Source organism: Phacochoerus africanus, chromosome 4, assembly GCF_016906955.1.
Source record: "Phacochoerus africanus isolate WHEZ1 chromosome 4, ROS_Pafr_v1, whole genome shotgun sequence".
NCBI classification, from domain to species: Eukaryota; Metazoa; Chordata; class Mammalia; order Artiodactyla; family Suidae; genus Phacochoerus; species Phacochoerus africanus.
The window spans coordinates 116,115,228-116,142,140 of NC_062547.1; the positions used below are offsets into that span (position 1 = coordinate 116,115,228).

General features: G+C 38.2%; 1 protein-coding gene across 1 annotated transcript in view; it reads left to right on the plus strand.

Annotated features, from left to right (window-relative positions):
* The window catches only part of CAMK4 (calcium/calmodulin dependent protein kinase IV), a 224,195-nt gene that overhangs the window by 139,641 nt on the left and 57,641 nt on the right, over positions 1 to 26,913 (plus strand). Inside the window, exon 5 of the mRNA XM_047778407.1 lies at positions 6,722 to 6,794. Within this exon, the coding sequence (XP_047634363.1) occupies positions 6,722 to 6,794 (73 nt within the window). The remainder of the gene's footprint in view (positions 1 to 6,721; positions 6,795 to 26,913) is intronic.

Genomic DNA, 26,913 nt, shown 5'->3' on the forward strand with positions numbered 1-26,913 from the left:
TTTCTGTTTTCTTCTTGTATTTCTGCTTGCTGGATTATTCAAATGCCAAACATTATGTATAGAAGATTTTAGACTTTGGGGCTTTAAATGTTGTTGCCTTCCAAAAGAGCAGATTTTATTTTGCTCCAGCACGCAGTTAAGGTAAGGAACAGATCACTTTAATCTAATTAGGCATTGGACTGATTCAAAGCTGGGGCTTCCTGAGGGTGAATCTATTTCTTGTCAACTCTTACTCATAGGGTTTTGCTCTTTAAGGGGCCCAGGTTAAGCCAGGGGATTTTGCCAAGGCTCTCCTTCCTTGACAGACCCTAAATGCCAACTTCTGTTCTGTCCACCCTGGATGATGGCCTGTCAGCTGCTAATTTCGAATCAGTAAATGCCTTTAAAGGGAAAGCATAGGCATCAGATGTCAGGTTTGCTTTTCAGGTTTTTCTTCTCTTCTAGGACTTGGCTCCTAAAGACTTCACTTCTTTGTAACTCTCTGATGTCTTCAAATGTACTTTAAAATATATTTTATTTAGCATGTTTTTATTGTTCTTATCTGTAGGCTTGTCTACCCACTATTACTGAGAGAAAAATTCACTACATATGGTTTTATAAGTTTTCATAGATACTACTGAGTTTTCCTCTTTCACGTCAACCATTTGGGGCAGTAGGATGAAAAGCATTGTCCCCATTACACAGATGTGGAAACTGAGAATGAGTCAATGTAAATGATTTTCCCCACATAGACAACCCAGCTGTCTTCTGGCCCAACTCTTCCTCCTCATATGGCCTCACTGTCTTTCTTATTAAATGCAGTTAGCCCCTTTCAAGTCATTTCAAAAGAATAAACTATTATTTACTTTGTTTAAGGAGAATCCCTGATACATTGATTGGTCCTATGCAAAGCTATATATGTATCTAACCTGCTCAATCACCCTTCAAGTGTTTTTTTGAAGTATTATTATCTACACTTTTCCAAGATCACAAACTCTAACAATTAGTAAGTCATAAAGTCAGGCTTGAAACTCGTGTCTGTCTGACTATACATTTTTTTTTTCCAAAACTGAAAATACTCTCTTTTAAACTATAATAAATTATCAGTATGCAGGGAAAGTAGTGGTTACATTTAGGGGTTATGCACTGAGCCCATTAGTTTACTTGACAAAGTCCTAGTATACTAGCCTTAATAGTCATTTGTACTTCAACATTCCTAGATCTCTTACTCTTGGTGAAAGTAAGGAATTTTCAGGACATTGTCATATTTAGAATTAGAACTTAGGGCTTTTCTCCAGTTTCCATGGAGTTGTGTCAGGATTAGTGTTCCGGTTAACCAAACCCAGAACACATCTGTATTTGCAAAGACTATAGTGTCAAAAAATAGTCATTAACATAATGTCTAAAGTGAAGATCTATAAAATCTTATTGTCTGGAAGGATAATTAGTCACTGCAATGAGGGTCATTTTTGAGTGCCTTTTGGGGTCCTGGCAGTGGCAGGGCGTTTTATTAAACATGATCTCATTTAATTCTCATAGCAGCATGTACACAAGGTCAGTCTGGATATATGCATTCCAGATTTTCCACCCACGTTATTCTCTTTCACCACCATGTTAACCAGAGTTCAGTGTCTTTACCCTCAAGGAGCTCATGGTCTAGAAAAAGGAAAGTAAAACTTTATTATGGACCCAAATATACTTTTAATACTACCGTTACCTCAAAAAAATTATATTAGAGCTAATAGAGATAATCGTAATATCACAAGATTAAAAAAATAAAGGGGGACAGGGACTAAAAAAAATAAAGAATAATCAGTAGTACACAAAAAAACATATCATAATCTACTTTGCATTTGCTGGAGGTTGGTCACAAATTTACCTGGAAGGATTCATGTGGGGAAGATAAATGCTGTAATTAGGGCATAAACACAGTACATTGGTCACAAATTAAGGAGGTCTTTTGAGTCAGAAATGACTTCACAGAGCTAATAGACCCTTTTGAGCTGAATCTTAGATGGGAAATAGGAAATTGGCAGGTGAAGAGTTGAGGGAAGGGCAAAGTGCCGTCCAAGGCAGAGCACACTGGCAGGGGTTAGATAGGATGATCTTGGTGACCGTCTTAGAAGCTGTTCTAGAGAGGAAGCAAGCAGGTGCTGGCTACTTGTCAGATGAATGAATGAATAAACTCTGTGCTCTTGGGCAGTGCATATATCATTTTGGGGCCAGGCTTTTCATTTATAGTATGAGAGAAATGGAGTAGGAATCCCTTAGGCCCATTTCCAGGTGTCCAATTTCATTTGGCCTCCCCTTTCTCCTCCACTGTCAACTCCTTGGCCAACACCCACATTGATCTACATTTCCCTCACTCTGTCCCTAGCTTTCAAATTTCATAGGTGCTAGTAATATACCCTTTGAAATTTTTTTTTTTTTTTTTTAGCGTATAAACTTAATACTCTTCCGGAAAGTTCTTAGAGAAAGCATCAATACAGATAAAGATGCCATCAAGGATATGAGAGAAAAATAGTGAATCTTGTAAAGGAGTGGTGGATTTACACAGGGTACAGAAGAGGTCATTTACATATAATTTTGTGTGTACCAGCATAATGATGTACTAGCAGCCCTTAAGACTTACTTCCTGAAACTCTTATTATTTGGGGCTTTTACCATATGCTATATGTTACTCAATCTCACCAGACCACTGTCTTTCTCACATAAACCTACAGTCATCTGATAACATCTTCATTTAAGAAAAAGCTGCCATTGGTAGGATGAGCAGTAGGGCTCCTAATCTTTGTGCCAGGAAGTCTGAGGGCCTCGGGATATGATCAATTAGAGCTCTTCAGCTGCATTGCCTGCACTGACTGCTGGGCTGGAGATGAGCTCAATTCAATTTGCAGCAATTAAGGTGACAGAAGCAAATGAACAAAAGTCATATTTCAAAGCAGATCAATGGAAAGAAATAGGCACTGCCTGTGTCTTCTCATCCTACAATTTTAAAATGATGAGAAGAAAAACAGTCCCAACTGGGGAGAAGTGCATATGGGCCGACACAGCAAAGAGTGGAAGTAAAAGGCACAGTCTTGGAGTAAGAAGGCCTGTGGAAACCAGAGATTCACAGCCTGGGAGCCAAGGGAAACATACCCCATTGTGCTTCCTTCCCAAGTCTCCAGAAGTAGTTAGGCCTTTCAGTGACTGCGAGACCTGTAGGAAATGGGACCCCAGGGCAGCCTTTGGGGCTGGTGCTATGATTAAAATCCTAGGAGAGATTTTATTTTTAGCACAGCTTACAGTGGAACAACAGGAAATTGTGTAGCATAGCTGCAAACTATATGGCCCTAGACTTTCAAAAATGATCTTAAGATGCTGGTAGCAATAACTATCTTCCCATTATTTAACAAAGCATGAAAAAGAAATTACTAACTCTGAAGGTAAATATGGCAATAAGTATGTTTAAATATAACAGATAAAAATATCCACTAAAATTTTATTCCTATTTTTACATCTATAAAACTCCTACAGTAATTGAATATTTTATTGCTTCTAAAAATTGAGGTCACTAGTACATTTTGTATAAAACTGTAAACTCTCAACTGTATATACATTGTTCAATTTCATTGGCATTTTTTAAAATTCCAGATAAATTTTTTGTAGGAATTGCTCTTTGTTGCCTCATGAAATAAATATTTTGCTGAATTGAATCACTTTGATTTTGTTCAAATTATAAAAAAATCCATGTTATTACAATAACATCTAGAAACCATGCAACTCAAGTTTATTCCTCAGAACAGCAGTTTCCACCTGTTGCATTTTTCTTTGAGAATCATGTATATGGTGTTCTCCCTCTGCATCCATGGCCAATGTGCCTGCCATGAGTGGGCATCACTTCCCAGTCTAGTACTTTTGTTCCCCATGATAAGAAACATAGACAGAGGAGTTGTCCAAGTGACCACAGTCTAAAATTTTTCTGACATCCATTCACTTGGCAATTAGTATTGATTCCACAAACATTTATTGACCACATACTATGAGTGAGGCTCCCCGGGTGATCAAAGCAGCAGTCTAGTGAGAAGGCTAAGAATTTTGCCACAATACCCATCAGAAGACATTGACCAAACACATCTACTATAGTCATGCTACCTAAATGAAGAGAAAAAGCTTGCAGTATTTCACTTTCCTTTTCTTGGTCACCAGTATCTTCACTTACAGTCTGAACTCTAAGTTATAAACCTGCATTTGCAACTTGAGAAATTCCCTGCTATTGCTCTTCCCAGTCAGTCATGGTTGGCCTAGCTGGTAGCTCACCTTATAAAATATTTAAAATTGAATGTCTAAGTCCAGAAACCTCTCCTGTGATACACTGATGAACAAATCAACTGAGAACAAAGTTCCTTTAGCAGAAGGAGCTTGAAAGAGAAGCACTTGAGTTCTGATGGTAGGACCAAGCTATGGTGTGCAGAGTTCATGTGAAATAAGGTAGGGAAGGCACCTGCATTTGTGTTCCTGCCCCACATCTGCTCTAGAGATGTTTCTGACAACAGAGTTAATAAATTTCTTGGATATACAGTCCTTATTATAATACATGTTACATATATAATTTTTATTAGTAATTTCTCTGCTCTCTCTGGTCTCATCTGGGGCAGTACCCAAATCTTATTCTTTATTAAATCCAGCAAGTTCTTGGCTCACATTAAACAGAAATATTGACTGAATAGCATTACCCCATCCTCACAATCTATTTGGGTCCATAAAATAGAAAACTCTTATATGTGTATAATTGCATACTCCAAAGAAGAAAACCAAAGCAATGGAAGAAAATGTATATGAAACATTCTAATTCAAGAAAAATTCTTTAAAAAGAAAGACTTTAATTTGATATATGTAAAAAGAGCAAGTCCTTTATTTGGAAAAGAAAAGCAAAAGAGAGAGAGAGCGGGTGATTGAGAGAGAAGAGTAACAAGTTAAAAGAGAATAAGAGACATCAACGAATCCATTGCATGGATACTGATTCAAACAAATTTTAACATGTCCAAGACAATTAGACATTTGAAACACTGCATATTTTATAATATTAAGGAATTATTGTAATTTATAGGTATGATGATGGCATTGGAGTTACCATTTTTAAAAGGTTTTTTTTTTTATCTTTCAGAGATACCTCCTTAAATATCTATGAATGAAATTGTTGCTGAACCTAACTTGGGTCCACTTGCTCTCAAGCAGTAGAGCCAATCTGCTAACCCTGGGTTGTGATTAAGGAAATCAGCAGCATTTATTGCAGAGCACTAAGCAAAGAGTTCAGGTAGCTAGTATTTAAAAGGCCCGAATTCCCCAAAAACTTTCAGGGAAAAGTCTTTAAAGATAGAGTGAAAGAGAAGGGTTGTGGGGAATGTGATCAGCTCACAGACATTCTTCTGATTGGTTTGAGGTAATCAGGAGTCAACATCATCAACCTTCTGGTTCTAATCAGTCTGGGGTCTACGTGCTTGTGAACAACATACAGTTAATTTCTTTCACCTGGTGGAGGTTTCAATGTCTGCAAAACAGCTCAAAGGACATGGCTCAGAATATTATCTATGCCCCTTGAGGAGGAACTAAAAGTCCTGACTTTTTTTTTTTTTTTTTTTTTTTTTGCCTTTTCTAGGGCTGCACCCACAGCACATGGAGGTTCCCAGGCTAGGGGTCGAATCGGAGCTGTAGCCACCAGCCTACACCACAGCCACAGCAACTCGGGATCCGAGCCGCGTCTGCGACCTACACCACAGCTCATGGCAATGCCGGCTCTTTAACCCACTGAGCAAGGGCTGGGATCGAACCCACAACCTCATGGTTCCTAGTCGGATTCGTTAACCACTGCGCCACGACGGGAACTCCATAAAAGTCCTTGACTTTGTGTAATGGCTAAACTGTTATTATTTTGTCTTGCTTAACAGTGTTCCTTTGTTTCTGAGTTCTCTCACTTCTTTGATTAAATTTAATCTTTGAAACTCAGGAAGGCCTAGGAGGCTAAATGTTTTCTATGGAGAAGAGACAGGTGGAAGACACAAGGGTATCTGTTGTGGGAAGGCCCCATTGGGTCCTGCTTGGTTACAGAATTATATGATGTCAGATATTTGCTTCAAAATAATATAGGAAGAGGAGAAGTTATTAATTGGATAGATCAAACATCACTGGCCAGGAATTAATAATTGCTGAAGAAGTGTGACAATTAAATGGAAGAGTTCATGGTATATTGTCTACTTGGTATACGTTTAAAACAATTTGCAACACAAAGTTTAAAGAGATTTTTTTTGTGGGGGGAGTTCCTGTTGTGGCCCAGCGGAAACAAATCTGACTAGCATCCATGAGGATGCAGGTACGATCCCTGGCCTCACTCAGTGGATTAAGGATCCAGTGTTGCCTTGAGCTGTGGTGTAGGTCACAGACGCAGCTCGGATCTGGCGTTGCTGTGACTGTGGCATAGGCCACCAGCTACAGCTCTGATTGGACCCCTATCCTGGGAACTTACATGTGCCTCAGATGCGGCCGTAAAAGACAAAAAAAGAATTTTTTTTGTCCTCAATAGGATAGATAGTTCAGGCCTAGGCAAAATAAATGTTTTTCATTTTCCTAAATAAAAAATTTCTAGAGTGCCAACTTATGGAAATTGTTCCCCTACTATTACGGTGGCTTGTTGCATTTGTTTAAATAAATCTTCTTTAACTGAATGGATGTATCTGAGAAACATTTCATGGTTTCTTTTTAGGATTGTGGAAAAGGGATATTATAGTGAACGAGATGCTGCAGATGCTGTCAAACAAATCCTGGAGGCAGTTGCTGTAAGTATGAAGTGACAGCAATCATGTCATTCTTGATAATCCCTTCCTTTTACAGAATGATCACTTAAGAAGTGTATGTCAATGACAAGCCATAATATTTGCAGAAAAATAATATGAAATATTTATTAGAAAATGTTGAATAAATTTATGTTTTCTATTGATTACTCAAACTCTGAAAGATGCAGTCCCCATATGTAATGCCATAAATTTGTAAAAATCATTCAAATTCTATTACTATAAACAGATCAGACTTTGGAGTCTATAGTTGTTCTTTCCATTTCTTGAGTTTGTCTCTGTATTGTTTTTGTTGTTTGGTTAGGGAAGAGGAAAAAGATTCAGTGAGATAAATATAGACCTTAGAGCATAGAGATTATTGTTTGTTTTTCTTTCAAGGGGAGAAATGAATGAATCCTGAGGAAAAAAAGTCTGACAATTTTATTTTTTTAAAGAGAGAAATACATTAACATTTTAAACTGGAATAAAGTTTTATAAGTTAATGATGGAAACATGCACACACATCTACCAAAAATATATTACTTTGAAGAAATTGTTTGTATCAAATTAATAAGAAAATATTTGCCTAGATAAAACTGAATGCACTGGTGAAAACCTTCCCATTTATTTAGTAGTGTCTGTTATGTCCTGGGACACTTCAGTGATTCATTTATTGACTGTAAAGCCAGAACAAATTATTCTTGGGACAAACAGGATAGGGCCCAAAGGGAGCTATTTATCAAGATTAGTTAAAAAGACAAACCTATAAAATATACCCACAACTATGGTATATTATATTAATCAGAGTCAGTTATGTAACTAAAATCATTATTCAATATCTTGAGAAGCTTAATGACACAAGTACATGTCCTATGAATTTTACCTACAATCAAAACAGGAAGGAGGGATGAAGGAAGGAGAGGATGAAGGACTTCCAACACCTAACCATCTTATGTACCAACTGTGGTAGGAGAAAAACCAGTCTCCACAGTCTTTGCACATGGCTGCCAGAAATAAAAAAACCTATGATCCAACCAAGTCTGTTATTGAGCTATCAATTGACTTTATAGCCAAGGCTTTCCAAATTATTCTTGCCTATAAAAGTGTCTTAGTCTTTTTGCTATGGTGGGAGATAAAAAAGTTTGGGGGATAGAGAAAAGCTAGAGAAGATGTCATGGAATTTTACTCTAAATACACAATGCAGTTCCTGATTATATGAATTTTGAATCTAATATTCATCTTCTCACTACCCTAAAATAACCACTCCAGTCCAGATTTTTCATCAGATACAATGTATCTATCATCCTGGGTTCCTAAGCTTGCCAACCTGGGGATGGTTTTTAACTTTTCTGTTACTGTCTCTCCTCACATCCACCTTCCCAAATTCAATTCAATCTGCAAGTGTCCATGAACATCATCCTGCCCCTATGTCATGCTATGATTGTTTCTGGCATGATTAGAAATAATAATAATAAAAAAAAAACAAAAAATCTTCTAGTGGCTTCCAATTCCTATCGCCAAGCATGCCCACAACCTCTTTTGCAATCACTGTTTTCATTTTGTCACTTTTGAGTTCAATAGTGGCAGTCTTATGCACTTCTTAATACTCATTTTAAAACTTCATGTCTCATTATTATATATCATAGAGTATCTATTCAGTTAAACCTACTGGTATAGCAGTTCAGAGTACTTTGGGAGCCAAGCAGAGCTAGGTTTTGTTTCTAGATGTGCGAGTTTGGGTCTATTTCTAAACACCTCTGAGCCTCAGTTTCTTCATGTAAAAAAGGCAGAACATTCAATGTAGCAGGGTTGTGGAAAAGACTAAGTGAGAGAAGATATGGATATCAGAGTACTGTTCAAAAAAGAGGGAAAAGAAAATAAACAACTCCAGAGTCAGTGTATTTATTTAAAGATAAATACACTGTGTATTAATACACAGTGTATTACCCGTTATAAATCTATATATACAGATCTACTCTACAGCTAAGTACTATAATAAAAAGAAAATGACAATAGTGGCTGCTCAATAAATATTTACTGAATAAATAGATGAAAATTTATCAAAATAGTTATAAATAACCACTATTCTATATTTTGTCTTTCTGCATGATACTACATTTACTAAAACATTATTATTATCATTTTTCTATTCAATTCCTCTGCAACAAAGCTATGTAATTTGCTTCCATTCGTGAGATTCTTTTATGCTCCCTTACTATCGTTTAATTATTTTCCTTTCATTCAAAACTCACTTCCTTCAGTATGTTTTTTCTGGTTGCTTCCATGCACTTAAGTCAGCTCTTGACTCTTTTGCTTGTCACAGTGGGCATCCAATTTGGTAATAGTTCAGGTAGCTGACTGGAAAAATTTATTGTCATTCAGTAAATGAGAAATGGATGTTTTCAGCATCAGAATCTTCCACCTTTTGGAATTACATCAATTAAGGAATCAAAGGGCCGCCAATGGAGATGCTACTGCTGGAGGTGCCCCACAAAGAATTGAGGGACTAAAGTTCTTAGAACTTTATTCCAGGCCTACAAAGATGAATTGATTAGACCACTGCTAGTCCTAAATTTAAAACAAGAACTTTGCTATTTTACCTACTCACAAAGCTCCAGTTGAAGAAGTAGGTTACCATATTCAAGTTAAACATTCTTTGAAAGAATGTTTTATAAAAAGCAAATTTTATCTGATTGTTTCAACTAAGGCTTAACTTAAAGAAAAAAAATAATTTCTCTCAGTGTTTCACAGGTACAAAGCAAACAATTTAAAGCTTGTGAGAAGTAGCTGACATTTATGAAACAGTTTATTTCCAACTACATAGCTATAGGTAGCTATAAAAAATAGGACATTTGGGAGCCGTCGTGGCGCAGTGGTTAACGAATCCGACTTGGAACCATGAGGTTGTGGGTTCGATCCCTGGCCTTGCTCAGTGGGTTAACGATCTGGCGTTGCCGTGAGCTGTGGTATAGGTCGCAGACGCGGCTCGGATCCTGCGTTGCTGTGGCTGTGGCGTAGGCCAGCGGCTTCAGCTCCAATTAGACTCCTAGCCTGGGAACTTCCATATGCCGAGGGAGCAGCCCAAGAAATGGCAAAAAGACCAAAAAAAAAAAAAAAGGACATTTGGGAATTCAAAGTAATCAGTGATATATCTCACATTTCCTCTGGATCCCACACCTTTTTTTTTTTTTTGCTTTTTTTAAGGGCCACAGCCATGGCATATGGAAGTTCCCAAGCTAGGGGGTCAAATCGGAGCTATAGCTGCCAGCCGACACCACAGCCACAGCAACGGGAGATCTGAGCTGCATCTGTGACCTGCACCACACCAGATCTCGGACCCACTGAGCGAGGCCAGGGATCAAACCCTCATCCTCATGGACACTAGTTGGCTTTGTTTCCACTGTGTCTCAATGGGAACTCCCACACACACTTTTAAGAATGTATCTAGGCTGGCTTTTGAAAGCACAGAGGTAGAAAACTTTAAAAAGATTAAAAAGTTCTTGGGAAATATGTTGCAGGCATAATTATACCCCTTAGGCAACAAATCTTACAATCCTTCCCTTCCTCCCCACTTCATCCCAATTCTTGCCCTAAATATTTCAGAGTATTTGTCTGAGTGTAGTCTTGGCTTCTGTGTTTTAGCTTTAAATAGCATTTTTTAATGATGCAACCGACAAGGGCTTAATCTCTAGAATATATAAACAACTTATACAACCCAACAGCAAAAAAACCAATCAATCAATGGAAAAATGGGCAAAAGACCTGAATAGACTGTTCTCCAAAGAAGATATACAGATGGCCAACAAACACATGAAAAAATGTTCAACATCGCTGGTTATAAGAGAAATGCAAATCAAAACTACCATGAGATATCACCTCACACCAGTCAGAATGGCCATCATTAATAAATCCACAAATAACAAGTGCTGGAGGGGCTGTGGAGAAAAGGGAACCCTCCTACACTGTTGGTGGGAATGTAAACTGGTACAGCCACTATGGAGAACAGTTTGGAGATACCTTAGAAATCTACACATAGAACTTCCATATGACCCCGCAATCCCACTCTTGGGCATCTATCCGGACAAAACTCTACTTAAAAGAGACACGTGCACCCGCATGTTCATTGCAGCACTATTCACAATAGCCAGGACATGGAAACAACCCAAATGTCCATCGACAGAGGATTGGATTCGGAAGAGGTGGTCTATATACACAATGGAATACTACTCAGCCATAAAAAAGAATGACATAATGCCATTTGCAGCAACATGGATGGAGCTAGAGAATCTCATACTGAGTGAAATGAGCCAGAAAGCCAAAGATAAATACCATATGATATCACTTATAACTGGAATCTAATATCCAGCACAAATGAACATCTCCTCGGAAAAGAAAATCATGGACTTAGAGAAGAGACTTGTGGCTGCCTGATGGGAGGGGGAGGGAGTGGGAGGGAGTGGGAGGGATCGGGAGCCTGGGCTTATCAGACACAACTTAGAATAGATTTACAAGGAGATCCTGCTGAATAGCATTGAGAACTTTGTCTAGATACTCATGTTGCAACAGAAGAAAGACTGGGGGAAAAATGTAATTGTAATGTATACATGTAAGGATAACCTGACCCCCTTGCTGTACAGTGGGAAAATTAAAAAAAAAAAAAAAGGGAAAAAAAAGATCAAAATTCACTTTGAAACTTTAAAAATAAATAAATAAATAAATAAATAGCATTTTTTAAAGCTTTTAAAGTGAATATGAAAAATGTTTCTGCCTTTGCGTTTGCATTCATTCAGTTACTCTTTAGGTGCAGATCCTTAAGCCTTCCTGAGTAGTCCATCTTCTTGAAACGAATTCTAGGTAGGTCCAAGCTAAATAACCTAGTCATATGGACATTTGGGAAGGGTCATTGCATCATCTGTCATAAAGCATGATGCCACACGTTAAAGCCCTCCTTTTCCATTTACTTATAGAGATGACCAGGAGATAATATTTCACCTTCTCTGGGAGCTCACTGTTACCACCACCTCTTTCCTTGTCACCACTGATATCTCACTGTTCCTTTATTTTCAACAAAATCACTCTCCTCTTTTTTCCACCCCTGATGCTGCCTTCCTTCTTTTGCTAGCCACAGTTCTCTTGGGCATGTCTTAATTGCAAAGCCATGAACTTGGAGCCTGGAATAACTTGATCTATAGAGTATACACTGAATTTATTAAAATAAAAGGAAGAGATTTAAGAAATATTAAATATGTCTGCTATCCCAGCACATAGATTTTTTCATTTGGATTGTTTTAAATATTATAGTGATGGGCGTGAAGAGTTGCAAACAAAAGCATCTAACCCTTTAAAGTTATGGAAGCCAATATGGCATTTGAACATAGAAGAATAACAGGAAATAGACATGATTATAAGGATGCATAGAAAGATGAGACAGTAGAAGCTTGTTTTGGTAAGTTTTTAAAAACCTATAATCTCCCCTTAAGAAGAACAGATTCAGCCCATTAGAGAAGCAGTCAGTGAAGAATTGATGACTAGATATTAAATAACTGGGAAAGCAAAAGGGGAACACTAAGCTAAGGTATTACAGAGGTAGCAACTTCAGGAAACGGCCTCCTCTTGGACTGGAAAAACCAAATAAAGAGGTTGAGATGATTAGAATTTAGACATGTAAAGGAGGTGCTCTATAGACCTGCATGAAGGCTTAATGCTTGGCCTGGCTGGTATCTCACTTCTAAGCTCAGAAGAATTGCCTCTGAAGCTGGCACACAGACCTTTGAGAATGGTGTTCTAGCCAGATTGCTGGTGTCACTGAAGAGGGACCCTGGGATTGGTTGGTGCTGTGATCATTGGAAAAACTGCAAATTGGAATTAGAGGCTGCTGTCGGAATGATCTGCCATTGCAGAGTTAAAAAGTATTGATAGGGTGCATGGGAAGAATAAACAGAAAAACAGTCTCAGAAAGGGAGCAAGTTCATTCATCCTTTTAAAGCCACCCATTGTCTCCCTAATGTCCTCCAGGAGCAGAACCAATCAGGAGGCTAGCAGAAGAAGGGAAAGAATGACTTATAACTCAAGTCCCATCTTCACAAAGTAGACTATCAAAGGGTCGATTTAAAGCTAAAAGACAGGCGTTCCTGTTGTGGCTCAGTGGTAATGAACCCAACTGGTATACATGACAATGTAGGTTCAATCCCTGGCCTCGCTCAGTGGGTTGGAGATCCAGTGTTGTGAGCTGTGGTGTAAGTTGTAGATGCAGCTCAGATCCCTCGATCCTATGGCTATGGTGTAAGCTGACAGCTGTAGCTCTGATTCATTTCCTAGACTGGGAACTTTTTTAGGGTGTGGCTCTAAAAAAACTGAGACAATAGCTTAATAAATGGTACTGGAATTTCTTTGAAAACAAATTCTCATAGTTTTGTTTCTATTCATAGACTCTTTTAAACTCTTCATAGTCTTTATTAATGTGCATGAAATGGTTCTAGAAGTCAGTGAAATCAAAACAAGTGCAGCAGAGTTAAAAAAAAATACTGTCTACATTTTCTATACTTGATAACATTTATAGGTTTAACAGGAAATATATATGTTATTCAGCTTTGCATTATATGACGTGTTTAAACCTTCTTCTGCCTGACCTCTTATTCCTTGATGTTGCCAAATCAGGTCCACTGCTTGCCACTCAAAAATCCATACTTGAAAGAGACAGTGTTGATAGAGAGGAAAATTGCTTTTAGTCAGAATACTGACAGTCTGGGGAAATGGTGGACTTTGTGTCCCCTGAAAACCACCTCCAAAGATACTGCTCAGCCATGGATGTTTTTAAAGGGAAAAATGGAAGTAATCTCAGTTAATCATTGAGATAAAGGGTCAGAGTCTAGTCATTCCCTACTGTATGCAGGGTTGTCAACTTGTGATTTTTCTTTAGGTGCTATCTTGTTTACACAATTCTAGAGTTTACTGAGGGGGAAGCTAGGGAAGAGATCTGGTCATCTGTTAATTACCCATTATTCATTTCTACTTCTTGGATCTATGGAAAGAACCAACAATTTAGGCAAGGTATTATGCAATCAAAAGATTTGAAAGATGTGCTAGGGCTGGAGATAAGAAGGACATGGGGCTACCTGGTTTAAGCTTACTAACAAGACAAAGGAGCCTCCAGCGGAGAGCTCCTTCCTGCCAAAAGCTGCTTACGTTGACAGAACCTATCTACTTTTATAAAGACAGAAAAGGTCAGAACTTCTTTTCCCACTGTTGGCTAAAAAATGCACAACCTAAAAATTGAGAATTATGTTTTATTTGGTAGACAAAACTGAGGACTTAAGCCTGAGGGACTGCTCTGAAGAAATAGGGGAGGAGCAAGGATATATAGCAGTTTTTCAACAAAGACCAAAGTCAGAAACTTTAAAGGATTACTACTTTAAAGGATTACTACTAAAGATATCTCAAGTAGTGAATTTAGTACTTTTCTATGTTTGGGAAGATGCAAGCGTCTGGGATCTCTGAAATCATTCCTTTGATATACACCTTAACTGTCTGGTATCCTGCTTTTTTCTCCATCCTGAATCCCATTAGGGTACACAGTTGGGAGTGGCTGCAGTTGGCTGAGGGCTTGGCAGGGGGTCTCTTCGTCTCCATCCCGAGTTCCCTTGGGGCTCACCGTTGAGCATGCCTGTAGTGGCTTGACAGTTGCAACATACTTTGTTTACCTTACGGCAGGCAACATTTTTCATTCACACCACCCTCCCTTGCAGATAGACAGGGAGGGTGACCTGATCCTCACCCAGGAGTTCTGATGGGCAATCTACTTATGAGTTATTGGAGAAGTTTCCCTTTAATGAAAGGAATACCCTGGAAGGAAAGGTCATTTCTCTTTTCACTGTCATATTTGGGGTTTGTATATGATGCGAAGAACTGCTTTTGCTGTCTGGTAATTATGAAGAGAAACATAACTATATTGAAGAAGTCTGAGAAAAAAGTAGACACCATTGAAATTCCCCTCTTGGTATTTCATAGAGGACAATAAGTTTCTCAATATTTCTGCCACTTTAAATTGTATATCTTGTTACTTGAAGCAATAAGATACCGAACTTCTTGAATAAATTTTGAGTATATGTTAATGATGGTTCTGTGTTCAGAGCAAGTTGTGTAATTTTCCATCCTTCTAAACATAGCCTAAAGGGCATACTCCAAGATAAAAAAGATTCTGGTCCTGCACATTTCTAAAAATTTAATTATGGAGTCCCCGTCGTGGCACAGTGGAAACAAATCTGACTAGGAACCGTGAGGTTGAGGGTTTGATCCCCGGCCTCACTCAGTGGGTTAAGGATCTGGTGTTGCCGTGAGCTGTGGAGTAGGTGGCAGACACGGCTCGGATCCTACATTGCTATGGCTATGGCGTAGGCCAGCAGCTGTAGCTGTGATTAGACCTCTAGCCTGGGAACGTCCATATGCCATGGGCGTGGCCCTAAAAATTTTTTTAATTAAAAAATTAAAAATAAATTAATTAAAATTTAATTTCATTGAATGTAACACCCACACACTGATAAATCAGGATTAAGTATGACTCGAAGGGGAATGAGGTTTGAGGTTATTAACAATAAGTTTGCTTCTGACACTTGTTCTTTGTTTTTGTGAATATTTGTCCTGCTTGAATCCACTTAGTGTTAATAAAATGATTCTTTTGAGGACTTAATTAAGCAATAAGAAACAAGAACAGAAAATGTGGTGGTTTTGTTGTTTAAGTTTGTTGGTTCCTATGGTATTTACTTTTTTTTTCCCTGAAGAAATTTTGACTGTTGTTACTTTCATTTTGAACATTGATCTCTGAAGGATGGATTTTAATGCGAAATTCAAGACAATGAAACACTACAATGATAATTTTACTAATAAAAATTTAAACTAGTTATGTATTCTCACTAAACTGAGAGATTACAGTCACCAGAGAAGAAATAACAAACAGTTCTGTTAATGTTCCAGTATTTTGATTTATAAAAAGAATAGAAGAACATTAGTCAAGGAAATTAAAGAAGATTGAAAGAAATGGAAAGGTATTCCATGCTCCTGGGTTGGAAAAATTAATATTGTAAAAATGGCCATACTATACAAAGCAATCTACAGATTCAGTGCAATCCCTATCGAATCACCCATGATGTTTTTTTAAAGAACTACAACAAACAATCCAAAAATTTATATGGACCCAGAATTGCCAAAGCAATCCTAAGAGACAAAAACCAAGCAGGAAGCATAACTCTCCCAGACTTCAGGCACTATTACAAAGCCACAGTCATCAAGACAGTGTGGTCCTGGTATCAAAACAGACATACAGACCAATGGAACAGAACAGGGAACCCACGAATAAACCCGGATTCCTATGGTCAGTTAATCTTTGACAAAGGAGGCAAGAACATAAAATGGGGGAAAGACAGTCTTTTCAGTAGGTGGTGCTGGGAAAACTGGACAGCCACATGTAAATCAGTGAAACTGGAACACATCCTCATAGCATGCACAAAAATAAACTCAAAATGGCTTAAAGACTTAAATGTAAGACAAGACACCATCAAACTCCTAGAAGAGAACATAGGCAAAACATTCTCTGACATCAACCTTACGAATGTTTTTTCTGGTCAGTCTCCCAAGGCAACAGAAACAAAAGCAAAAATAAACAAATGGGACCTAATCAAACTAACAAGCTTTTGCACAGCAAAGGAAACCATAAAAAAACACCAAAAGACAACTTATATAATGGAAGAAAATAGTTTCAAATGATGCAACTGACAAGGACTTAATCTCTAAAATATACAAGCAACTTATACAACTCAAAGCAAAAAAAGCCAACAACCCAATTGAAAAATGGGCAAAAGACCTGATTAGACATTTCTCCAGAGAAGATATGCAGATGGCCAACAAGCACATGAAGAAATGCTCAACATCCCTGATTATTAGAGAAGTACAAATCAAAACTAGTATGAGGTACTAGTCAGAATGGCCATCATTAATAAGTCCACAAATAACAAATGCTGGAGGGGGTGTGGAGAAAAGGGAGCCCTCCCTCATTGTTGGTGGAAATGTCAAGTGGTATAACCACTATGGAAAATAGTATGGAGATAGCTTAGAAAACTATACATAGAACTACCATAGGACCTGGCAATTCCACTACTGGGCATATATCTGGACAAAACTTTCCTTGAAAAAGATAACATGCACCCATATGTTCATTGCAACACTGTTCACAATGGCCAAGACATGGAAACAACCTAAATGTCCATCGACAGATGATTGGATTAAGAAGAGGTGGTATATATACCCGATGGAATATTACCCAGCCATGAAAAAGAACAAAGTAATGCCATTTGCAACAACATGGATGGAACTAGAGACGCTCATACTAAGTGAAGTCAGAAAGAGAAAGACAAATACCATATGATGTCACTTACATCTGGAATCTCATATATGGCACAAATGAACCTTTCCACAGAAAAGAAAATCATGGACTTGGAGAACAGACTTGTGGTTGCCAAGGGAGAGGAGGAGGGAATGGAGTGGACTTGAAATTTGGGGTTCATATGCAAACTATTTCCTTTGGAATGTATAAGCAATGAGATCCTGCTGTATGGTGCTGAGAACTATGTCTAGTCACTTGTGATGGAGCATGATAATGTGAGAAAAAAGAATGCACGTGTGTATGTGTGACTGGGTCATCTTGCTGTACAGTAGAAAATTGATAGAACATTGTAAACCAGCAATAATGGAAAAAATTAAAATCATTAAATAAAAAAAACTAATTTTTTTAAAAAAGGAGTTCCCGTCATGGTGCAGCAGAAATGAATCCAGCTAGGAAGCATGAGGTTTCCGGATCAATCCCTGGCCTCACCCAGTGGGTTAAGAATCTGCTGTTGTCATGAGCTGTGGTGTAGATCACAGTCTCAGCTCAGGTCCTGTGTTGCTATGGCTGTGGTGTGTGTGATGAAGCTCCACTTCAGCCCCTAGTCTGGGAACCTCCATATGCTGCAGTTGCTGCCCTAAAAACAAAACAAAAAAATTTTTTTTTCCCACCTTTATTTTCATTACACTGCTTCTCACATCTCTGCCCACTTGCTCTCTGAGGCTTTACTCCATTCTTTTCCATTCAGTTGCACAGTCCCTCTAAGGACCTTTTTCTTTGATTCCTTTTCCAGTCTACCTTTTTTTCTTTTTATACTCCACTTTTGCCTCTCCTCTAGCCAAGAATAAGTGATAAATAAAACAGCAGCAAAAAACAAATGTTTCAAGAGATGAACCAAAGCCTCTAGCCCAGGATGACCCATGTTCTTACACATAGCATGCACTGTAGGTCCTGAGGAGAGCTACAGGAAGTATACATGAGGCACAGTCCCTGCCTGGAAGAATTTAACAAGAAAAAGAGTATTAAAAAATAACATCTGAGTTATCTTTCTTGAAAAGAAACACCTCAGGATTGAGATGATTGTTTTCACTATTGCAGAAGCCCCGTGAAATGTCATGGATATAACGTTTCTGAGTAGCTGTGACCTGATTCTTATTTGCCATCCTTGCATTACAGTCTCCAGAAGTTCATGCGCAGCTGTTTAGTCAGGTTTTCAGTTGCTCAAGGAATGAGATTCACAGAATCCCTGACTTTGGAGCAGGAAAATTGGATAACCTCAAAGGGTAAAAAAAAAAAAAAAAAAAAAGTTTCTAGTTAATGGTGGCAAATGTAAAAGAAAAGCATTAAAAAAGGAAACAAAATGTAATAATAGAGAACTACCCACAGTGTCCTTATGAGGTCAGAAAAGGCATGTATTGTTTCTGTCTCTATGGATGACCTACAGAAATTAATGTGAATAAGGAGAAAGAAAAAAGATGAGGATTCAAGCTATAAGGCAATATGGTTTTAAATAAGGTAATAAGTCTTAATTACATCTAAAATCTTTATTCCAAGCAGGTGCGTATCAGCTGTGAGAGGAAGGATCTTATTATATTACCACAATACCTTTTCTATTTTAAATGAACTTTAGATTAAGTTGGAAATTTGGCCTCTTTTCTGTTCCTGTGACATTGTATCGCATACCTACCTATACTGTTCCTCTGAACCTGAATGCTCTGAAAAGCTAAAATTCAGAAAAAGCTGAGCAAAGAATTCTACCACCCACAATGGGCTCTCTAGGAGGAAAGTCTCTTCTTTAGGTCAATATAGTTTTTGTGTGACAGCCTCTACCTACAGGCCACGAGGGAAGGACTGTTCAGCTGGAAAGATTCTTTTGAGGATGACCCCCCTTTTAAGAAAAACTGCTTGGATGGGAAATATCAAAGTATTGTGGTCTGAAGGTGAACAGTGATCCTTTCTTTGTTTATGGGTGCTTTTCTCCAAGGATGGTAGAATAACTAAGGTTACACTGTAGCTAACTATTTCTATGTTGTTCATTCATTGATTATTTATTGGAGCATAGATTTGGGACCATGAAATTTATTTCCTTGCTCTCAGGTAAGAGTTTGCCTGCCCCAAAACTAAAGTATTATTTGTCTTGTGGGAATGAAGTCCTATTTTGTATTATATGGATTGATGTGCATCCTCTGCTTATGATGTCTCTGACCCATGAAAAATAAATTTTTATTTTGGGAATGGTTACTTCAGAAGTAGTGTGGAAAAAATGAACAATTCCCTGAAAGAGAATTTTTTTTTTTTTTTTTTTTTACTCTCTGGGTCAGAAAAAGAGCTTTCAGGCAATATTATAATAAATACTCTGTTAACTTCATTCCTTGAACAATGAGTTTTGATTTTAATATTATTAAATAATTCAAGAACAAATTCTGCAAAATTTTTACAGAGTATTTTGCCTGCCTCATAAATGAGAAAAATATAATTCAATGAAGATGTCAAATCAACAAACAGGCATAGACCTAGGTCTGTACATTGCACCACTTGTGGACATAGAAGGTTAACTTGGTTTTCTTGGTTTAGTCATTGCCTTTGGTTCCATCTCAAGGGTGTAGCTCCTGAATGAAGAGTGCTCACACAAAAAAAATCCAACTTACTCACTTGGCTAAGATTCAGAGTTTCTCAATGGAAGCAATAGGAATACTAGGTTCATTTGGGCAGGGCAATTTTTTGTAGATGTTTAGCATCTCTAGCTGTATTAACCTGTGCCAGCTGTATTAATCTGAATACCACAGATTGGGTGACTTAAACAAAAACATTGACAACAACAAAAAACATTTACTTCTGACAGTTCTGAAGGTCAAAAGGCCTAGAACAGGGTGCCAGTATGGTTAAATTCTTAGTGAGGCTCTGTCCTTGTTTATAGACTGCCATCTTCTTGCTGTGTCCTCACAAGGAAGAGAGAGCGAGCAAGCTCTGGTCACTTTGTCTTCTATAAGGGCACTAATCTCATTACAGGGGCTTTGCCCTCATCTAAGACCTCATCTAAATCTAATTCCCTCAAAAGGTTTCACCTCCAAATACCATCACAGTGGGAATTAGAGTTTTAACATATGGATTCTGGGGGGACACAAACATTCAGTCCATAGCACTAGCCTCAATACACTGAATGCCAATAGGAGGTCCAGATACTGTGACTACAACAGGAAAAAATACTTTCACGGTTTCCAAAGTGTCTAAGTGAAACCGTCCCATTAATCTCTGTGTTCTCTCCGCGCCCTCCCATCTCTTTATGTCTCCCTGTCTCTCTCTTTCCCTCTCTCCCTTCCCATCTCTCTTATGTTCACCCTCTCTCCTTTCCTCCTTCCTTCTTTCTTCTCTCTTTACTTTGTAAATTCCAGAGAATCATCACCATCCAGAGTTCTAAAGAAATGGAAACACCATTGTAATATATGCAGTATTAGACATTGTTAACTTTTTTGCCTAGTTTAAAGAAAAAATTCAGCAATCACCAGAGATTTCAAAATGTTTTCTTGACCTAAGAGAAGACAAGAATACCCTTTGCTCATTTCAGTGTCGCACTTGTCTTTCAGTCTTTTCTAAGTGTAACTTAAGGCCCCTTTGTACAATATCCTCTATTTTTAGCTCATGAAAGAACTGTGAAGTAATTCTAATGCATTTTACATGTTATATATTTAATATTAATCTTCCATGATTTCTGACCTCAGTATTCCTCCCATTTATTTCACTTAAAGTAGCAGAGCCTGCTCTACTTTTTTTTTTTTCCCAAAAGAAATGGTTCCCCACATATCATCAGTCCATAAAATTTTGCTGAAGGGTCCAAATTCTGCCTACTAGGTTGTAAGTAGAGTTAATTGTTTAATTAAATAGATAAGTTCTTACCAGGGCTTTGGACACTTAAAAGTAGTTGAAACTCAGATTTTATTAGTAGAACATTCCAGGTGTTTTAAAAAATATGTATAAGTCACATGATTGTATTGGCAAATGATGACCACCAGGAAAATGAGTAGTATATGTACATAATGTGGAATGACAAGGGTAAGTCACAATTAACTTCATTTTCTTTGTGTAGCAGTATATATTAAACCCAAAGTATAGTATTTCCCTTTTACTTTAGGCCTTGCCTTCCTTCGTTTCTTTTACTTGCAGTCAGCTATGGTCTGAGAATATTAAGTGTAAGATTCCAGAAATAAACAATTTATAGGGTTTTTTTTTTTTTACTTTTTAAAAATTAAAGTATATTTGATTTACAATGTGCAAATTTCTGCTGTATAGCGAAGTGACCCAGTCATTTTCATATATATATATATATATATATATATATATTCCTTTTCTTACATTATCTTCCATCATGGTCTATCCCAAGAGACTAGGTATATTCCCTGTGCTGTACAGTAGAACGTCATTACTTATCCATTCTAAATGTAATAGTTTGTACCTATCAATCCCCAAATCCTAGTCCATCCTACTCCATCCCCCCTTCCCCTTGGCAACCACAAGTCTGTTCTCTATGTCTGTGAGTCTGTTTCTATTTTGTAGATAGGTTAACTTGTACCATATTTTAAATTCCACATACAAGTGATATCATATGGTATTTGTCTTTCTCTTTCGGGTTTACTTCACTCAGTATGAGAGTCTCTAGTTCCATCCATGTTGCTGCAAGTGGCATTATTTTGTTATTTTTTATGGCTGAGTAGTATTCCATTGTGTATATATACCACATCTTCCTGATCCAGTCATCTGTTAGTGGACATTTGGGTTGTTTCCACATCTTGGCTATTGTGAATAGAGCTGCAGTGAACATGCGGGTACATGTGTCTTTTTTAAGGAAAGTTTTGTCTGGGTATATGCCCAAGAGTGGGATTATTGGGTCATATGCTAATTTTATGTATAGATTTCTAAGGTACCTCCATATGTGGCTGAATAGTATTCCATTGTATGTATGTACCACATCTTCTTAATCCATTCATCTGTTAATGGACATTTAGGTTTCCATGTCTTGGCTATCGTGAATAGCCAAGTGCTGCAGTGAACATAGGGGTGCATGTATCTTTTTTAATGAAAGTTTTGTCCAGATACATGCCCAGGAGTGGAATTGCTGGATCATATGGTAGTTCTATATTTAGTTTTCTGAGATATCTCTGTACTGTTTTCCATAGTGGTTGTACCAATTTACAGTGCCACCAACAGTGTAGGAGGGTTCCCTTTTCTCCACACTCTCTCCATCATTTGTTATTTGTAGACTTATTAACAGTGGCCATTCTGACCTAAAACACACCCCTCACACCATGCACAAAAGTAAACTCAAAATGGCTTAAAGATTGAAACATAAGACACCATAAAACTCTTGGAAGAAAACATAGGTGAAACATTCTCTGACATAAACCATACAGATGTTTTCTTAGGTCAGTCTCCCAAGGCAATGGGAAATAAAATAAAATGAACAAATGGGACCTAATCAAACTTACAAACTTTTGCACAGCAAAGGAAACCATAAACAAATGAAAAAAAAAAAAAACCCTACAGAATGGGAGAAAATAGTTGCAAACAATGCAACTGACAAGGGCTTAATAGTTGCCAAATTATGCAAACTCATACAACTCAACAACAAAAAAACAAACAACCTAATCAAAAAATGGGTAGAAGACCTAAGTAGACATTTCTCCAAAGAAGACGTATGGATGGCCAGTAGGCACATGAAGAAATCATTAGTGAAATTAGGCAACATCACTAATTATTAGAGAAATGCAAATCAAGGAGTTCCCGTCGTGGCTCAGTGGTTAACGAATCCAACTAGGAACCATGAGGTTTCGGGTTCCATCCCTGGCCTTGCTCAGTGGGTTAAGGATCCGGCGTTGCTGTGAGCTGTGGTGTAGGTCGCAGACACGGCTCAGATCCTGAGGTTCTGTGGTTCTGGCATAGGCCAGTGGCTACAGCTCCAATTCTACCCCTAGCCTGGGAACCTCCATATGCCACGGGAGTGGCCCAAGAAATGGCAAAAAGCCAAAAAAAAGAAAAGAAAGAAATGCAAATCAAAACTACAATGAGGTACCATCTTACACCATCAGAACAATTTATAGATTTAAATCGCACATCATTCTGAGCAGTATGATGAAATTCTGCACTGTCCAGCCCCATCCCACAATGGATATAAACCATCCCTCTGTGCAGCATATCCCACTGGTCGCTTAGTTGCATCTAGGTTATCAGATCAACTATTGCAGTATTGCAGTATTTGTGTTCAAGTAACCCTTATTTTACTTAGTAATGGCCTCACATTCAAGAACAATGATACCAGCAATTGGGATTTGCCAAAGAGAACCGTAAAGTGAAAAGTACTTAATAAGAAAGAAAAAAATCGCATTCCGAGGTTACTAAGATCTATAGTAGGAATGAATCTTGTATGCATGAAATCGTGAAAAAGGAAAAAAGAAATTCTTGTTACTTTTGCTGTATCCCTCAAACTGCAGAAGTTATAGCCACAGTGTGTGTGGTAAGTGCTTGAAATGGAAAAGGCATTCTTTTTTTTTTTTTTTTTTTTTGTCTTTTTAGGGCCGTACCTACAGCACATGGAAGTTCCCAGGCTAGGGGTCGAATCGGAGCTGTAGCTGCTGGCCTGCACCACAGCCACAGCAATGCCAGATCCTGCCTCCTCTATGACCTGTACCACAGCTCACGGCAACATCAGATCCTTAACCTAATGAGCAATACCAAAGATTGAACCTGCATCCTCATGGATGGTAGTCAGGTTCATTTCCACTGAGGCCAAGGCGGAAACTCTGGAGAGGGCATTAAATTTTTACAGTCAAATATTTTTACAGTCAAAAATTTTTAGTCAAATCACTTGAGAGAATAAAGTGATTAAAAAGTAGCATTTCTATGCACTAAAAAATATATATACTTTTTCGAGAAACCACACTCATATAACTTTTGTTACAGTATATTGTTATTTATTTATTTTAACTTGGCCACCCCCCACACACCAGCATATGGAAGTTCCTGGGCCAGGAATTGAACCCATGCCACAACAGCAGCCCAAGCCACTACCGTGACAATGCTGGATCCTTAACCTGCTGCACCACAAGAGATTTCCAGTATATTATTATAATCATCCTATTTATTGTTAGCTATTGTTATTAAACTCTTATTTTGCTTAATTTAGAAATTAAATTTTTTCATAGGTATATGCATAGGAAAAACAGAATATATATAGGGTGGAGTTCCATTTATGGTTTTCAGGCATCTACTGGAGTCTTGGAATGTATCCTCTGAAAATCAGTGGGGCATTGTATAGCTTTCAACTTTAAATTTGATACAGCACACCTGCAAGTTGGGGATTATTGTGTTGGCATCTCTGTAGTGATCAGTTTTCTTCAGATTTATATTATTTAAAAGACTTTCTTCAGATGTTTAGTATCCTTGTTGTTTTATAAGATAAAAGCATACGTCATATCACACCATTTCCCCCCTTAACTCTCCAGTGTCTCCTCATCACATTCACCGCCTCTGTGTGGCCTTCAAAGTCCTGCCTGAAAAGGCTCCTTGCTGACTTTATGACCCTCTCTCTCCATGGGCCTTCATTCACCTCATTCCAATGATCTTCTGTTCCTCCGGCATGAGAAGCTCTAGTCCCTGGGATTTTGAGCTCTTATTTGAAAGTGGAATATAAATTCCCTGAGGTCTTGGACATCTTTCTATTGTGTCCAACACTCAGATGACTCATAATACATACTGGGCATTCCATAAATATTTGTTGGCTGACTTGACTGACCAAAGATTATTTATTGCTTCATTCATTTATTCATTCATGCATTTACTCACCACCTACCCAAACTGAAGATATTTATCGAGCATATATTTAGACCCCAACACACTGTGAAGACAATAAGAGAGTACATGGCACTTGTGTGCCAAGAGCTGATATTTATTTTCTGTAGTTCACTATTTGCTGACTGCAGAATACCCAGTATGGTAGTTTTCTAATCGTGACTAACAGATTACCACAAATTTAGCAGCTTAAAACAGCTCATTATTGCTCAGATCTATAGTTCTAAAATCCAAGGGGCTTTACTGGGTTCTCTACTTAGTTTCACAAAGTGGACACCAAGAAGTTGGTTGTCCAGGTGCCTATCTGAGGGTTCTGGGGAAGAATCTGCTTCCAAGCTTGTTGACCCTCCAAGTTCATTGGTTAGATTTACTTACGTGAGGAAAAAAACGGGGTGGGGAAGTTCCCACCGTGGCGCAGCAGAAACAAATCAGACTAGGAACCATGAGGTTGCAGGTTCAATCCCTGGCCTTGAATAGTAGGTTAAGGATCTAGCGTTGCCATGAGCTGTGGTGTAGCCCACATATGCAGCTTGGATCCTGTGTTGCTGTGGCTGTGGCGTAGGCCGGCAGCTGTAGCTCTGATTTGACCCCTAGCCTGGGAACCTCCATACGCCGTGGGTGCTGCCCTAAAAGCAAAAAAAAAGAAAAAATTTACTTGGATGTGGTTGTCCAACTGACCTGTTCCTTCCCTGCTTGTCAGTGGGTGTGCCGCTTTCAGCTCCTAAAGGCTACATCATTCCTTGGCACATGCCTCCCTCTACCTTCAAAACTAAAGTACTTCAAATCCCTGACTTCCTTTTCTGACACCAGCCAGAGAAAACTCTCTGCTTTTCAAGGGTACATGTGATTTGATTAAACCTATCTGAATAATCTCTGGTTGTCACATAAATTAATATCCTAGGAATGCTGCCTCATCATATTCATATATTCCACCTACACTCAAAGGGGAGGGCACTTAATATAAGAGCTAACTTCATACAGGAGTCCTTCATAGAATTCTGCCTCTTACAGCCAGACCAATCTACTCTTACTAATCAAGGTGTGATGCATTGGTTTTCTAACATGATGTATTCAAGTTAATTCAAAATGTAGATTCTAGAGGGAAGTAAATTAGAAATACAAAGTTTGACACAAACACAAGAATAAACTTGAATGTCATTGGTTTTCAGGCTTTTCAAAGACACTCACTGACAAGCGTTTGGTTAGTTTGTTTTCTAATGTTGTAGCACTTGTGTTCTCATGCTCTTCTCTCCTGTGTTTTTTGTTTGTTTGTTTTGATTTTTTGCTTTTTAGGGCCGCACCTGCAACATATGAAAGTTTTCGGGTTATAGGTCAAATTGGAGCTGTAGCTCCCGACCTACGCCACAGCTACAGCAACATCAGATCCTAGCTGCCTCTATGACCTACACCACAGCTCATGGCAATTCCAGATCCTTAACCCAACAGGTGATGCCAGGGATTGAATCCGCATCCCCATGGATACTAGTCCAGTTCATTTCTGCTGCAGCACAATGGAAACTCCCTCCTTTCTTTTTTTTTTCTTTTTTTAATACGTTAGGAAATCAGTTCTGCTACTTCAGAACATTAACCACAAGTATTTTCAAAGGTTTTCAAAACTATTTGCAATATCCTAGAAAACAAGCTGAAACACAGATCAGTGATCAAAAAGAAACGATGGCTGTGGCTGAAGCTATGTGGGGCATATTGGCAAAAATTATATAAATATGCAATATACTTACATACATTTGTTTTTTGTTTGTCTTTTTTCTTTTTAGGGCCACACCCACGGCATGTGGAGTTTCCTAGGCTAGGGGTCTAATCAGAGCTACAGCTGCCAGCCTACACCACAACCACAGCAACGCCAGATCCAAGCTGAGTCTGCCACCTACACCACAGTTCACGGCAACGCCA